The 17,125-nt window shown below is 37.6% G+C and overlaps 1 protein-coding gene across 2 annotated transcripts in view; it reads right to left on the bottom strand.

Moving 5' to 3' along the window:
• The window catches only part of PRKG1 (protein kinase cGMP-dependent 1), a 1,335,516-nt gene that overhangs the window by 356,242 nt on the left and 962,149 nt on the right, over window positions 1-17,125 (bottom strand). For both annotated transcript variants that reach the window (XM_070470571.1, XM_070470570.1), the window contains exon 5: window positions 13,141-13,204. In XM_070470571.1, coding sequence (XP_070326672.1) covers window positions 13,141-13,204 — 64 coding nt within the window. The remainder of the gene's footprint in view (window positions 1-13,140; window positions 13,205-17,125) is intronic.

Consider the following 17,125-nt stretch of genomic DNA (forward strand, 5'->3'; position numbering starts at 1 on the left):
CAGAAAATACTTATTGGTTATGCAGTAAATGTCGGGCAAATCCTTGCTCGGCTGGAAATGGGATATAAGCTGAGACACATCCTATCCTTAAGGCATTTAGAGAAAACTGGGAAAAAAGACAAGTTCCAGGCAATAAGGAGCAATCATATGATTTTGAAGCACAAACTATAAAAGAATTAAGGAAACAACAAACAAAATGATAAAGCTGCCTTAGGGCAAGCTTCTAAAAAAGAAAGACTTGATCTTAAAGAATATCTTTGCAAGAGAAAAGAGGAGTCAGGGACAGCTCAGCTGCTCTCATGCTCACAATAATGAATGATTACTGCAAACGTAAAGTAATTTGCACAAGTCATATGAAGCAAAGAGAACTGGCAGAATGGTGTTTCCCTGCAAGTCTATTTACAAAACAAAGCATGCTACTTTTATTAAAATAATAATGTTCCATTGTAAGTAAAATAAATAAATGGCAACTCTTCCCAGAGAGCTAAGAGAAGCTCACTGATAACATATCATAGTTTTTAAGAGAACACAGAGGCCATGAGACACACAGGATTTTTCCATACAGATGCAGTCTCACTACAGCCTTGGCTGGTCACAGTTCCTTCCGTATTGATATTGACTGACTTCTGATGAACACTCATGCCTGAAATGCTCTCTGCCTTGGTTCAGAGCGTTATCTACTAGGAAGCAGCCTTGTAGCTATTGGCCTAAGAAACTGCATGACTCCTTCTCTGCAGGGAAATGGTAGGTTACCTTGTAATGGATTTCCAGGAGGACCTATAGCCAGAGGCCTTTGGGAGACCTGGAACTTAACACCCACTTTACTTCCTGCCTAAGCTGTTTGATAGCTCTCTCCAACTCAGACAAGCTTTGTATTTTGTGACAAAAACTGAAAGTCCAACTGTTTTTCTTATCTTTAGCTTCCTACTGTAAGCACAAGTAGGTGGCTTCTATTTGTCAATTATTTATGTCTCAGATGCCAACTATGTACAAGCCCCTAAACTAGTTTTTTAGTAGCTACAAAGAAGCCTCAATTAAAAAAGAAAGAGTTGAAAATATCAGGTCATACTTTCTTTTAACTGGAGCAATTCACAGAATTCAGACCCAAGGTTTATGACTCTGCTCAGTGAAAGGAATTCAAGGTTTATCATGATCTGCTCCAATACTACCAACTAGCATTCTGTAAATAGGATCTCATGCTTATGTTAAAGATGAGCCACTTATTCATACTTCACACAAATTCACTCTTTGTTTACAAACCCCTGAAAGGGGAGAAAACCACAAATATCAAGCACGCTTATATATTATTATGTGACAACCATTACAAGTTCTCTCTAGACAGAGAGCCTAATGAACTATGGACAGAGGCTCGTGACATTGTACAAGAGACAGGGATCAAGACCAAACCCAAGAAAAAGAAATGCAAAAATGCAAAATGCCTGTCTGAGGAGGACTTACAAATAGCTGTGAAAAGCAAAGGAGAAAAGGAAAGATATAAGCACCTGAATGCAGAGTTCCAAAGAATAGCAGGAGAGATAAGAAACCCTTCCTCAGCGATCAATACAAAGAAATAGAGGAAAACAATAGAATGGGAAAAACTAGAGAACTCTGCAAGAAAATTAGAGGTACTAAGGGAATATTTCATGCAAAGATGGGCTCAATAAAGGACAGAAATGGTATGGACCTAACAGAAGTAGAATATATTAAGAAGAGGTGGCAAGAATACACAGAAGAACTATACAAAAAAGATCTTCATGACCCACATAACCATGATGGTGTGATCACCCACCTAGAGCCAGACATCCTGGAATGTGAAGTTAAGTGGGCCTTAGGAAGCATCACTACTCTAGTAATGGATGTGATGGAATTCCAGTTGAGCTATTTCAAATCCTGAAAGATGATGCTGTGAAAGTGTTGCACTCAATATGCTGACAAATTTGGAAAACTCAGCAGTGGCCACAGGACTGGAAAAGATCAGTTTTCATTCCAATCCCAAAAAAAGGCAATGCCAAAGAATGCTCAAACTACTGCACAATTGCACTCACCTCACACACCATTAAAGTAATGCTCAAAATTCTCCAAGACAGGCTTCAGCAATACATGAACCGTGAACTTCCAGATATTCAAGTTGGTTTTAGAAAAGGCAGAGAACCAGAGATCAAATTGCTAACATCTGCTGGATCATCAAAAAAGCAAGAGAGTTCCAGAAAAACATCTATTTCTGCTTTATTGACTATGCCAAAGCCTTTGACTGTGTAGATCACAATAAACTGTGGAAAATTCTGAAAGAGATGGCAATACCAGACCACCTGACCTGTCTCCTGAGAAACCTGTATGCATCTTAGGAAGCAACAGTTAGAACTGGACATGGAACAGACTGGTTCCAAATAGGAAAAGGAGTACATCAAGGCTGTATATTGGCACCCTACTTATTTAACTTATATGTAGAGTACATCATGAGAAACACTGGGCTGGAAGAAGCACAAGCTGGAATCAAGATTGACAGGTGAAATATCAATAACCTCAGATACGCAGATGACACCACCCTTAGGGCAGAAAGTGGAGAGGAACTAAAAAGCCACTTGATGAAAGTGAAAGAGGAGACTGAAAAGTTGGCTTAAAGCTCAACATTCAGAAAAATAAGATCATGGCATCTGGTCCCATCACTTCATGGCAAATATATGGGGAAACAGTGGAATCAATGGCTGACTTTATTTTTCTGGGCTCCAAAATCACTGCAGATGGTGATTGCAGCCATGAAATTAAAAGGTGCTTACTCCCTGTAAGGAAAGTTATGGCCAACCTAGACAGCATATTAAAAAACGGAGACATTATTTTGTCAACAAAGGTCTGTCTAGTCAAGGCCATGGTTTTTCCAGTAGTCATGTATGGACGTGAGAGTTTGACTATAAAGTAAGCTGAGCACCAAAGAATTGATGCTTTTGAACTGTGGTGTTGGAGAAGACTCTTGAGAGTCCCTTGGACTGCAAGGAGATCCAACCAGTCCATCCAAAAAGAGATCAGTCCTGGGTGCTCATTGGAAGGACTGATGTTGAAATTGAAACTCCAATACTTTGGCAACCTGATGTGAAGAGCTGACTCATTGGAAAAGACCCTGATGCTGGGAGGGATTGAGAGCAGGAGGAGAAGGGGATGACAGAGGATGAGATAGTTGGATGGCATCACCAACTCAATGGACATGAGTTTGAGTGAACTCCGGGAGTTGGTGATGGACAGGGAGGCCTGGTTTGCTGCGTTTCACAGGTTCGCAAAAAGTTGGACAGGACTGAGAGACTGAATTGAACTGATGAATGTTTTCTAGAAAGCTGACTTATTACAGACTGGTTTCCTATTTGGAGAGCACATACATTTTGATGAATTACAGATAGCATAATGTAAAATATATACATCCTGGTGATAAAAAGACTAGAAACTGCCTAGTTTTGAAGTTTGTTAAAGGCATAAAATGGATTCCTGTCATAACAAATTTAAAATGCTGACTGGGAAAAAGTTAGCTACTCCCATGGAGAAAAAGGAAGAAAAAGATAAGTAAACATTTTCAGAAGGAGACATCGCCTATTAAAAAAGAAAAAAGAATAGGTAATGGGGGAAAATAATTTTTTTCCTCTTCATTTATACTATGAATTTTCAAGATGAAATACAGCATAGTAATGAAAGGTGCCAATTCCAGCTTCAGATTGGATGGAATAAACTACTTTCCCATTAGCTGTATTACTTGAGCCTCAGTTCCCCCAGTTATAAACTAGGAATAGTAAAAGCATAGTTGACCCTTGAACAACATGCCTTTGAACTTTGGGGGTCCACATACATGCAGATTTTTTTCACTAATATGACTGCCCAGTACTATAAGTAATCCAAGGTCAGTTGAACCTGTGGTTCCAAATCTATGGATACCAGGACCTACTGTAAACTTATGCAGTAGCGGTTTTGATTGTGGGGTTTTGACTGGGTGAAGAGTAAGTGTCCCTAACCCCTGCTGTTGTTCAAGGGTCAACAGTAATAGTAGTGACCTCAGAGGGTTTTAAACAGGTGCCCTTAGCCTGGCACAGTCAGCCTTAATAAGTGGAAGGTATTAGTGTTGCTCCTCTCAACTGCTTACAAGTACCCTGTGAAAAGAAATTATGAATACATCATTAGCCTTTATTAGATAGAGGATGAGATGGTTGGATAGCATCACCAATGTAATGGACATGAGTTGGAGCAAACTCATGTTTGGAGACAGTGAAGGACAGGGAAGTTTGGGGTGCTGTAGTCCATGGGGTCACAAAGAGCTGGACATGACAGTGAAGAGCAACAGCCTTTAAAGAACTTACACTCTAAAGTGATAAAACATCACAAAACGAGAGACTAACTTAAAGCAATGGACAAGCACTTATTTCTTCCACATAATGCCAGCTAAATAGATCAGTGGGATAAAGGAGAAGACACTTCCCACAGAGGTAGAAATGAAAATGACTGAGGCTCTGAACTAGAGAGATCTCAGTTGAGAATGTGATCATACAGAATCTTAGAGCTAGGTAGAAGCCAAAAAATCAATATTGTTCAAACACTAAAGCAATGCATGAGTATTTACAATATCTTAACTAATTTCTTCTACACTGTAGTTTTTCAAATATGTATGATTTCCATTCATACTTAACATTACATACTATATTTTGCTATCTGTGACGCTTGCCATGGCTGTCAACTCAAAGTCACCTCTTCAGATAAAACTTTCCTAACCACTCTCGCTAAAGTAGTCCACCAGTCCTTGGCAGTCTTGATCATATTATATGCTTTTATTTCCTTCATACTTTCAGCAGAATTTCCCAAGTCCTATCACATTTACTCTATAGGAGAATTTCCCAGACTCAGCACTGCTGACATCTGGGACTGAATGAATTGCTGTAAAGCTGTCCTGTGCATTGTAGAATGTTTAGTAGTGTTAGGGGAAGCACACTGATTGAAACAGCCCACCCTGGCCAGGCACCATATGAACCATTTGCATGAGTTGTTTTATGACAGGAGGTCCTGGTAAGGAACAGGGAACTAATAAGCCTCCACCAATCAAAAGAGTTCCAGAAAGGTCAAAAGGAGACACCACCTGTCCGACCACCTCCCAGAATCCTTCTCTCTGGCATCCATCTTGGCTGAACAAGGCGTGCATCACCAGGAAGGACTCTGAGTCAGAATGATTGGCTAAGGACAACCCGGAAACTAATCCCATCACCATAAAACACGAGACCCTGAGCCACGTGGCAAAGCAGTTCTCCTGGGTTCCCTTACCGTCCTGCTCTCCGCCCGGGTGCCCTTTCCCAATAAGTCTCTTGCTTTGTCAGCACATGTGTCTCCTTGGGCAATTCATTTCCAAGTGTTAGACAAGAGCCCAGTTTCAGGCCCTGGAAGAGGTCCCCCTTCCTGCAACAGTAGCACCGTGGCTCCTACCCATTAGAAGCCAGTGGCAGCCTTCTGTTAACCTCACTCAGTATTATAACCAGCACAGATGTCTCCAGACATTACAAAATGCCTCCTCAGCCATTCAGATGGAGAGCCCAGGAGGACTTGGGACAGTCAAAATCCCTGACCAGTAACCTTCAGGCATAAGGAGTTTTATTTGTTAACCTCAATCTGTGTGTAGGATAAACATTTTCCATTATGTGTCAACATGTGAAAGGGGTTGGTAAGCACTGATGATGGACATCTGAAATGATGTTTGCATGCTAATAATTTTACAATAATTATACAATTTAAGACCTATAGTACTACAATAGGCAGATACTGCTTTATCCCTATTCATCAGTGATGCGTTAAATCCTTCATCCAGGCTATTTTTAGAGATGGAGTTCCCCATCCTTTGAACACAGAAAGTTGTGTCCACTAAGTTAAAAAGGAATCCAATACTTTCCCCCAAAGTCTTCTCCAGGGAAAATTTATAAGTTATTTCAATTGTATTCTTCCCTTGTTTCTAGCAATATTGCCTACATTCTGCCCTTCTCCACTATTCCAGCCTTCTGTTCCATCCTTCTGTATGTTTTTTTCTTTTTAATCATGTGCAAACTATATTCTCCTCTGTTACCTATATTTAGTGGAGTCCATCCATTTTTCCAACCTGTTTAGATATTTTGGGTCTTTGTCAGGTATAGGGCTACTGGTTCAACTCAAGTGAGGAAGTTGAATAAAAATGAAAACTGGATATTTTGTAGGTATGGTATAGATTATACAAATGAGCAAAATATGTAATTTAAAGAGGTAGAAACTTCAGAGTGAGAAGGAATTATATAAATGCTTAACAGATAAAGTTCTAGACCATTTTTCAAAGAAGTTGCACCATTTTACAATCCCACAAGCAACATATGGGAGTTACAATTTCTCTACATCCTCACCAAGATTTGTCATTGTCTTTTTAATTCTAGCCACCCTAGAGGGTATGAAGTGGTGCATAATTATGGTTCTTATTTTTGTTTCCTTGATGACTGCTAATAAGAAACATGTACTTATTGGATTTTTGTATATCTCCTTTTGAAAAATACCTATTCATGCATTTTTATCTATAACTTTAAAAATTCACTCATTTTTTAATTGAATTATTTATCATTTTATTATCAAGTTGTAAGTATTCTTTATATATTCTAGATATAAGTCTTATGATAATATTGTGTCAACTTAGCTGGGCCATAGTGCTCAGATATTTGATCAAACATTATTCTGAATTTTTTTGTGTGTGTGTTATAAGATTAACATTTCAGCAAGTGAACTTTGAGACTAGATTACTCAAAATTCATTGATTTAAATGTTAAAGTGGATTACTGTCCTTAATGTGTGTGGGCCCCATTCAATCAAATGAAGACCTTAATGGAACAAAGACTGACATTCCCCAAGCAAGAAGGAATTCTGCCAGCAGATAGCACTGAACTTGAACTGCAACATTAGCTTTTCCATGGCCTGCCAGCTCATTCTGCAGATTTTGAAATGGCCAGCATCCATAATTCAGGAGCCAATTCCTTAAAATAAATCTCTCTTTCTACACATGCACATCTTACTGGCTCTGTTTTCTCTGGAGAACTCTGACTAATACAACTACCTTATCACATTTATAATTTGCAAATATATTCCCCCATTACATTTACATCTATAATAGAATAAGACTGGCAGATATTCATATGAACTGAAAGTTTGTCTTTACTTTTTAATCTCTCCACCCTGCCACAAAAATACAAACATACACCCTTCTACTTCCTCCTTCAGAAGCACTCATTTGCCCTGTACATGTGAAGACCCAAAAAGAATCAAAAGGAACCAGGTAGATCTAAACAGATAATTGTCCAAATTCAGAGTCCTTCAGGTCAAAGCAACTGGAAAAGAATGGGTACTTAAAATTCCCTCCAACTTGGCTCTGAATAGCAAGAATCAAAAAGTTTAGTCACAACAACAGATTTCGAAGAGAATTAATAATGTTTCTGTCTACTGCACTAGTTTCTTTTCAAAGAGTCTAGACCTGTTTAGAATGATAAAAAGAGAGAAAGCTTCAGAGCATTCCAATAACTCATCAAGTGTAGTATTTATCCCTTGTATTACTCACAACTGGAGAGAATGCAAAGGGATCTGAGAAGATGTCAACATGACATGGTGACCCAAGCAACAGTCGCCCAGCTGAAACGATGCAGACTGAATCAGCCGTGGGGTACCTTGTGTGACACTAGCCTCCTTTCCAATAATGATCCCCAGACTGTGATCCAGCATTTGCTCTTCAGTGGATTCTCGAGCAATGGGAAGAGGAAAAAAAAGAAAAACATTTGGTCTCCTTGCCTCTTTTCTGTTTCTATTTTTCTCATCATGTCCTCTTTGATATTTCAAAAACTTGGAGGAGTATTATTTGTTCAAGATCTTGTCAGGGCCGTAACAGTATAAATATCCCCAAACTGAAAACATAAATAAATGCCCTGTATAAGGACACAAACCAGAACAATCCATTATTTAGACTCAAATGTATCTAAGATCTAATCACACAAAGCTGCAGACCCAAAGGTAGAGAGCTCTTAAAAAGCTGGTAAAGCAAAAGTATTTCTCATTCTAAGACAACCGAATCCAGTGTTTCATGAGAGAACTGGATGTGAAACAGATTTCAATGTAACCAAAGAAGTGATTCTCACATGTTTTATTTTCTATTTAAAAATCAGGAGACTTAAATATAGCACTCATGTCCCACTGCTATTTACAAAGAAAGAATGAGCTATACCAGTGGTAAAAAGCAAATTTGTTGGCTTAACTTGATTGTTCAATCTAATGTCTTCAATAAAATATGGTTTTACTTGAGTTATTTAAGCATTTTCACCCTTATTGGTGAAAGCCTAACTCCTTCCCAAATTAACTTTCAAGGTTCTTTGTAATATGATATCAGGTTAACCTCTGCTCCTCCTCTCTATAAGAAATTGTTTTTATTTGTTGTTTCCTTTAAAGATCTCAGCACAGTTCTAATATGCGGATATTTATTATACACTGAGTTATTTATAATGACTTTCCTCCGTTGTGTTTGGGTAGGTAGCCACTGAAGGAAGCTATTTCTCAGGTGGAGATTAGCTACAGGTTGTTCCATCCATCTGAAAAATGTAATTCATCTACAGAGACTAATTATGTGTACATAAAGAAAGAAGGAAAGTGTTAGGTTGCTATAGTAAGAAAAAAAGACTAGATCCTATTTATAATTTCACAGCTCTTTTCATTTACCCATAAGAACTTTCTAGGCTTTCAGACTAGATTCCAGTATTTGACTAATTCATTCAATGTGAATGAATTCAACATAGTTTTCACTGTATTATACAGAATAATATAGAAGTTAATGAAACTAGTTTACAGAGTCAAATCTTGCTATTCCCTACATGTGCCTAAAAATTCTCCTATAATTTATTTTACAAACTATAAAATAGCTTCTTTAGCAAAACAAAGCTGAAGCTCTTAAAATGATCTCCACTCATTATTAAGCCTTACTTTAAGTCAGATACAAGATGAGAAGAACATACTATGGTGACAATGAAGATGAATAATTAGAGAATCAATTAATTACTTCAACTTGTCTTGCAAAACACAACCTAAGAAAATGATGGAATTGTTGCTCTTGATCTGGATAGACCTTTGACCAAGAACCTCTTGATATCTATGCATAAACACAACTTCTCAAAGGAACTAGAGAAAATTTTCCTATGTTTCTGAAAAAGTCATCAGAGATTCAATAAAGAAAATACTTGTACTACGTGATATAAAGGAAACAAAGAAAGGGGCACTAAATTACAACACTAAGAATAAGGATATTTGTTCCCGGTTTACAATCTCATAAGGAAGAACAGATAAATGGGTACATCTACACTAGAAATTATGGAAGAGGTAAGTGGGGGGGGGGGGTGGGCAATGGCATAAATTACTCATGTATTGGTTTCTTTTTCAATTTTAGAGTAGGATTCCCCAAACAGCACGTATTTGTCCTCCAGTCACAAATACCCTGCTAAATCACTTAACCAATAACATTATGTCCGTTCCTCTTTCATTATGTTTGTTTCCTTTCTTGGGTTAACTCTCAGTCCTTGTGTACCCTGCCCCTATTCTTTAAAAATGTTCCCCTCGTTCTGGAAGTTTTGTCTCATAATGAATGGAATGAAACAGTAAGAAAGTACATCCACATACAAGCATCTACCCTCATCTGGGGCTATTTTGTCTAAATAATTGATCTGTCCCTCTATAATCCATTCTTCTCACAGAGAGCTATCATTTAAACACAACCCAGATCATGTCATTTTATGGCTTAGAACCCTCAAAATCTTCCCATTGCAATTAAAAACCTTATCATAACTCCTTATCACAATCAGCAAAGTCCCCTGCCACCTGGCCTTGGCTATTTTCTTTAGCCTCATCTCATTTCACGGTAATTTTTTTTTTTTTCCTATGCCTTAAGAACAGCAAACTCATTCCTAGTTTAGGACATTATGCTCTCTCTTCTCTCTGCACTATACACAGGGCATCCTGCATCTGCTTTTAGATTTCAGCTTGAGACCAGAGAAGTCTTCCCTCCCTAACTCAATACAGAGTAGCCTTCTCACTCAATGCTATTTTGATGCTATTTCCTAACGTCTCATCTGTACCTTCCACTGAAACATATGCTTCGGGTGGACAAGGCCCTGAATCCTAGAATTTGGAACAATTACTGGAACGTGACAGATGTTCCATAAATATTCGTTTTAACAAGGCTATAAGCGTCTTTGTTAAACACAATGATTATACAGGCTTTCTTTTTTCTTTCATTTTCTTGTAGATGTTGTAGGAAGAAAGACAGCTCAATTATTATGCAAGCATATTTTCCTTTAATGTTATGTGAAACTGGTATTGCTTTTGTTCTTCCAAATTTTCTTCACTTTATCTGATACATAATTTAATCTAATTTCTCATTGTGCTTGTTTATTCAACTTGAACACTTTTGTGCATTGGGTAGTATATTCATAATTCTAACTTCATATTTTGGCTGTTTACTTCTTTGTATGTCTTCAGAGTAAATGTGTGGGCACTTAATCATCTGTTTCCATTTTCATGCAGTTCTGCTGTAGACTGTACTGTGGTTTGTATAACATAAATAAAGGCATCTTCTGATGAGAAAACCAGACATAAAATATTAAAATATTTCTTTGGTCAAAATTATTTATAGAGCTATGGCTATTGTTTTGCAAAACATAGCAAATGCTTCCACAGCTGTGGAAAAGAAAGAAAATGATTAAAGAATTTCATGGGGTTTTATTTTATTTTATTTTGGACAGGCTTGATTGGGGCCAGTGATTTTGCACTATATTTCATTTTGTTTAGAAAAAAAGAAAAAGAAAAAGGTCATCAGAGAGTTCTTCAGTGTATTCAACCAGGAAAAGAACTGGGGAAAGCAGCTTTTCATTCACAGAGGCTGCAAGCACAGTGGTTGGCACATTCAGAAAGAAAGGCAGCCAGTTTTTTCTCATGGATCTTTTATATTTTAACATAGGAGCCAAACGTTACTTCTGTTTTACTTGGTGTTCCCATATAAGATAAGAGAGAACAGTAAATCCTAGGGGAGCTCACTCTGACAAAAGACTCTTAAGAATTTGTGGACATAAACATTTGAAATTCTGTGTATCATATAATTACTGGTATTGTGAGTGGTGGTGGTTTAGTCACTCAGTCGTGTCCTACTCTTGTGACACCATGGACTCTAGCCCGCCAGGCTCCTCTGTCCATGGGATTTTCCAGGCAAGAATACTGGACTGAATTGCCATTTCCTTCTCCAGGGGATCTTCCTGACCCAGGAATCAATCCCATGTCTCCTGCATTTCAGGCAGATTCTTTACTGACTGAGTTACGGGGTAGTGTGAGTACCTAGACACAAAAACTTTTTCAGTATCTTTCTGGTTTATCTCTATGATAGCACAACTCCAAAAATTTTTCAGCCTCCTGAGACTAAAATCCATTGATCCCAGTCACTCACTGACCCTTGTTCCTTTCAGCGTCCCTCTCCTTCTTGCCCAGTCAAAATCCCAGCAACAGTCTATATTATCCTTCCTTCACATGCATCTTCAACCCCCTTTCCCTCTTTCAACCACTCAGCTTTTCCTGGCAAAATACCAGTCCTGGTTAAATCCCATTCTCTATCTACTTGGGACTTGAATCTAGGGAAACAAATGGGGCTGAAAAAGCACACATGAGCAAATGGGCTGGTAAGCAAGACAGACTGAACAGTCCCCTCACTTTGACTAAATTTTAGATAGGCTTCTCTCTGACACTATTAGGCTCCTGATCTCCCTTTTCTTGGGGTGTTTACTTTAGAAAATTTTCAACTATAAATTCTCAATTTGCCTGTTTTGAGATATACATCTTCTTCCAGGCTGATGATGTGTTTTACAGCTCAGGAATGTCTTTCTCAAGGACTAAATAAGGACAAAAATCCTTCCTACCCTGGAAGGTAGAGCTAGGATGAAAATCAGGAAATATATAACCCCAAATCCCTCTCTCCTCCATGAATATTCTGTTCATTTATTTTCAAATCGACTTGCCAAAGAAACTCAGGGCAACTGCCCACCTGGGCCCCAGCTCTCCCCTTGAGAGCTTAATAAATCTTCACTTTTCCTTTTTGACTTCCATCTCATTTCTGAATTCTTTCTGCAATGAGACAAGAACCTACTCTGTGGTAACAGTCCTACTGGACTACTTTTCCACCAACTCACTCCAGTGCTTTAAAAATTCTTCCATCCTTTTGTACAACAGAGTGGAGTTTGATCTATCTGTCTTATCATACATCCTGGATGAACTCTTTTTCCTGTTTAATTGAGATTTGGGATTGGTAATATCAAATAGTGCCTGAATGATGATTGGCAATCATACTATGCCTTCCTAGTTCATTTCCTCTTCTATTTTTCTCATACCTTCTCTTCTGTCTTCAAACCTCTCAAACACCTGCCCCATAGTTGATTGTCTTGCTTTCTAGATCACTGAGAAAATAGATGTCAGAAGAGATAAGCCACAGAGCCAGCCACTCCATCAACCTCCCTACCTGCATAATTGCTTAGGTATTGTGCCTTCCTTGTTTCTGTAGGCACCAGGGACCCTATCCTCTTGTGTTCACTCAAGACACTACTTGTGTAAACCTCCTGTCTTTCTCCTGCTTCAATATTTCCTGTGCTTTATAGGTACAGAGAAAAAAAAGTAACAGTGACACTTTCACATTCACACATGCAATTACATGCATAAAATACTAATACGCTAAAAAAATATCTACCCAACCTTCTAATTCATGTTATAAATTTGCTAATTTATATCTTCAGAGTACCAATGACTACTTATTGCTTATCACCAATTGAAATAAGAGATATATATGCCATCTCCCATTCTTGGAAATCAAAGTAACAAAATGTTTGCCACAGTGAAAAAATTTCCTTCTGCTATAGTTAAGTTGACTCGCGCACTTCTAATTGTGTATAAATGTCAGATATGCTGAGCTGCTTTTATTTGAAGCCAAATATATATCTCATCCCAGTGCTCAAAAAAATGTAAAAGGTCTCTGCAGTTTGTGACTTGTCACTGCACAGCTGTGATGGGTTGAGTCCCATCTCAAAAAGTTCAAGGACTAAAAAAAATTACCTCTTCAAGGACGTCAGCAAGCTTACTGAGGATCTCTTCAGGAAGGCTCTGGAATGTTGGAACGCTGAAAAACAAGACAGAGATGATGCTGAAGGCATGTACTGCAGCTCACTTTTATAAATAAAACAGCAATATATCTGAATGAACATGCAAAAAGATTTCATAACTAATAATTTGCAGATGAAGATCATAGCAATAACTTAAGCATAATCTGATGACTAACAGGGGAAAGACAAGATGTACAAGAAAGAATTGGAGGTTGGACAGAACTGAGTTCAAACTTCACTTAGATTTCCCTGTGTGACCTTGAATGCCTCAGTTACAATGGGGAGAAAACCACTCTCTCCCTTATCAGCCTGCTGTCACCAGATTCCTTCCAGTTCCATCACCCTCTCCAGGAGCCCCCCCGCTACATACACACACTCTGTCCTCCCTTTCAATAGGCCAACTGCTACCCGTCTTCTAAGACACAGCTCTATTGACGACACATTCAGCACTACAAACATGCATTCAATAACACTGGAAGTTTCCCACTTTCACCAATCTCTCCCAGCTAGATAAGGTCTTCTTATTATGATCTCTTTTATCTCTTCCTGCAATTGTAATTAGATAATTAGTCAGATATTTGCTTCTGGCCATCCTCACTGCCAAAATCAAATGCCACAAAAATAAGAACTGTATCTATTTTTCTCAGTTCCTATATTTTTAGTGATTTGTTAATAACAACTCAAGAACATGTGTTGAATAAAGTTATGAAAATATAGATGTACAAATTCTTCCTAGGACATTTATAGGGATCAGATCAGACAGGATGGAGAAAAAATGTTCAGATTCATAGTAGACCCTGAAAAATGTCTTCTCAGCTTCTTATTAGGAAAACTCACAAGACCAGCAAGGAAATATTGAATTATGTTGAATACACAAACCAATGAAACTTATTTTCTATGGATAATGATAGCAGCTTTAAAAGAAAAAAAAAACTCATCAACATAAAATTCTTGAAAATCCACTCCACTAGAAAATCTAACTGGGATGCAGAACTAAATTCTCATGTAACCCTATTTCAATCTTGAGTAGAGAAAAGACTATAAATGAGTGAATATACATTTGTATATAAGGTATTTGATTAAAGACTGCTCTTTAGGTAAACTCAATCTTTAGGTAAACTGCTACAGAATAAACATATTTAAATGAGTTAGATGAGTTGGATGAGACTTATCTTAGGTTTGTTGCTAATGTACAATGGTTTGGCTTGATTAGAAAAATACAACATAAGAAGCCAGAACATGATGTTTGGATATAAGCATGAAAGTTTTACTGTTAATTTGTCACTCTGATTCCCATTACTTAGTGTAAAGCCTATTGATAAAATCCTAAGGTTTTATGCAGAGGTAAAACAATTCATCCAGGACCATCTGTTCCACCAGATTTACTGCTATGGTCTGAGCCACGTGGGTTTTAATTTCCAGAAGGCAGTCTATTTCAGCAGCTGGATGAAACATATCAGAGAAAGATAGGATGACAGAGGAAGCTGTTTCCACGAGTTATGCAGGTTGAAAAATCTAGTCCTTCCATGTTCTTTTAATGAGTTATATATTTCAGTTTCTTCTGAGATGTAAGAATAATTAAAATATTTCTATCCCAGTGGGTATTTATGAAAAACACAAACTACAACTGAGTTTTTCTCATTTTATTATAATTGGCTGCCTTCTTTAGAGAGCTCTAATACTTCTGTGCTAAGTCTATGTCAAGCCACTCTACAATATTTTCATTTTCATGAGCACTCTTAGTCATGAGGAAAAAAAAAAAAAATATTTGCATGACTATGTAACCCACTAAAGAAAACAAAAACATTAAGTTTTAGGAGGACATTTTAATAAATTATTTTTTACAATTTTACTTAGTTTTAAAACACTCAGCTTTATTTAGGTATAATTGACAAAAATGCAAGATATTTAAAGTGAACATAGTGAAACAATTCCTCTCATCCAGTTAACCTAGTTAATTAACACATTTGTCACCTCATATATTTATTCTTATGTACTTTGCAAACTGACAAGTTCTACTCTCTTTGTAAATTTCAGTTATACAATATAGTGCTATCAACCATGGTTAGAAGCTGAAACTCTGTAATCTACTCCCCCTACTTCTCAGTCCCTGACAACTACTGTTCTATTCTATGTTCTTACGAGTTTTTCATTTAGATTCCACATAGAGGTGATGCCATGAAGTATTTTTCTCTCTCTGTCTAGCATAATGCCCTCAAGGTCCATCCATGTTGTAGAAAAGAAAATAGCTGGATTTCTTTATAATGTATTATTTTATATCACACAATAATATTCCATTGTGTGTGTGTGTGTGTGTGTGTGTGTGTGTGTGTATGTACATATATACACATACGGGCTTCCCTGGTGGTTCAGTGGTAAAGAATCCCACTACAATGCAGGAAAAACAGGAGACGTGGGCTTGATCCCTAGGTGGGGGAAGATCCCCTGGAGGAGGGCATGACAGCCCGCTCCAGCATTCTTACCTGGAGAATCCCATAGACACAGGAACCTGGTGGGCTACAGTCCATAGAATTCACAAAGAGTCAGACACAACTAAAGTTCCTGAGCATGCACATATGTTTACACACACACACATACACATGAGCTTTTACAATTTTAAATGCTTCAAAACATTCAGTGCCATTTATTACCAATAAAAATTAAGGATGATTTTAAAGAAGAAACACTCTAAAGAATTTTTGGTAACAATTTAAGCACTTTCAGATCTAACAAAATGGAAATCAATTAACAGAAAATAAATAGACTTATCAAAGAACCATTGTTATAGTCATCCCTTTTATAGCTAAAATAACTGGAATCTTGAGACTCTGCTAGAGGTCACAACACAGTACAGATAAAAAAGAAAAAGGATGAACATTTTTATCTGAATGACTATCACGCTGATGACTTGTTGAGCTATCCACCTCACAGCGGGCTTCCCTGGTGTCTCAGACGATAAAGAATATGCCTGCAATGAGGGAGACCTGGGTTCGATCCCTGGGTTGGGAAGATCCCCTGGATGAGAAGGGCACGGCAACCCACTCCAGTATTCTTGCCTAGAGAATCCCCATGGACAGAGGAGCCTGGTGGACTACAGTGCATGGGGTTGCAAAGAGTCAGACACAGCTGAGTGACTGAGAACAGCACAGCAGAGCACGCTTCACAATAAAACTATTTTAAAATACCTCGTGTAATTTTTAAAACCATGCCATATTCTTTCAATGACTTAGAAGTGAAGCAATAATATGAATAACCTCTGATTCAGTGGCTTCATTTATTAACTGACTTTTTACTATGAAACATGTCAAATAAATGGAAACACTGAAAGAAGAGCTCAAGAATCACCTGTATCCCCACCACCTAGATTAGCAACTGTTAATACTGTGGCATCTTTATCTACCTTCAATCCTTCTAACTTTAGATACGTATTGATAAATAGGTTTATAGATTTTTTTATGATAATATGAAAGCAAATTGTAGGTTTCATGAAATTCCATCCCAAATATTTGAGCATACAGATCTAAAAATAAGAACAATTAAAAAATACTACTATGTTACTTATGATATCATTTTGTGCCCCATCATTCAAAAGTTAAAGAAAAGGAAACTGTTAATGCAAATGTGATGAAGTTTTTAAGCTTAAAATTGTTTGGTACACCTTTTCAAAGTGCAAATGAATAAGTAAAGCACCTGACAATGAGTTACCATACTGCATTGACTGGAGAAGTCACATAACAGAAGGCCAAAAAGTAAAGTCTTGGAGAGCTGACTTTGCTGAATGACTGCTGGAGAAGCCAGTAAAAGAAATCATTGTACTGCCTCTTTTCAAAGACACTGTACTTTGCTGAATTAAAGATTTTGCTGCAAACACAAAGATGGGTGAAAATCTTGTCCACAGAATTGCACTTTTGCCTTATAAATGGATTAACCAGTCATGA

The sequence above is a fragment of the Odocoileus virginianus genome, chromosome 7 (genome assembly GCF_023699985.2).
Source record: "Odocoileus virginianus isolate 20LAN1187 ecotype Illinois chromosome 7, Ovbor_1.2, whole genome shotgun sequence".
NCBI classification, from domain to species: domain Eukaryota; kingdom Metazoa; phylum Chordata; class Mammalia; order Artiodactyla; family Cervidae; genus Odocoileus; species Odocoileus virginianus.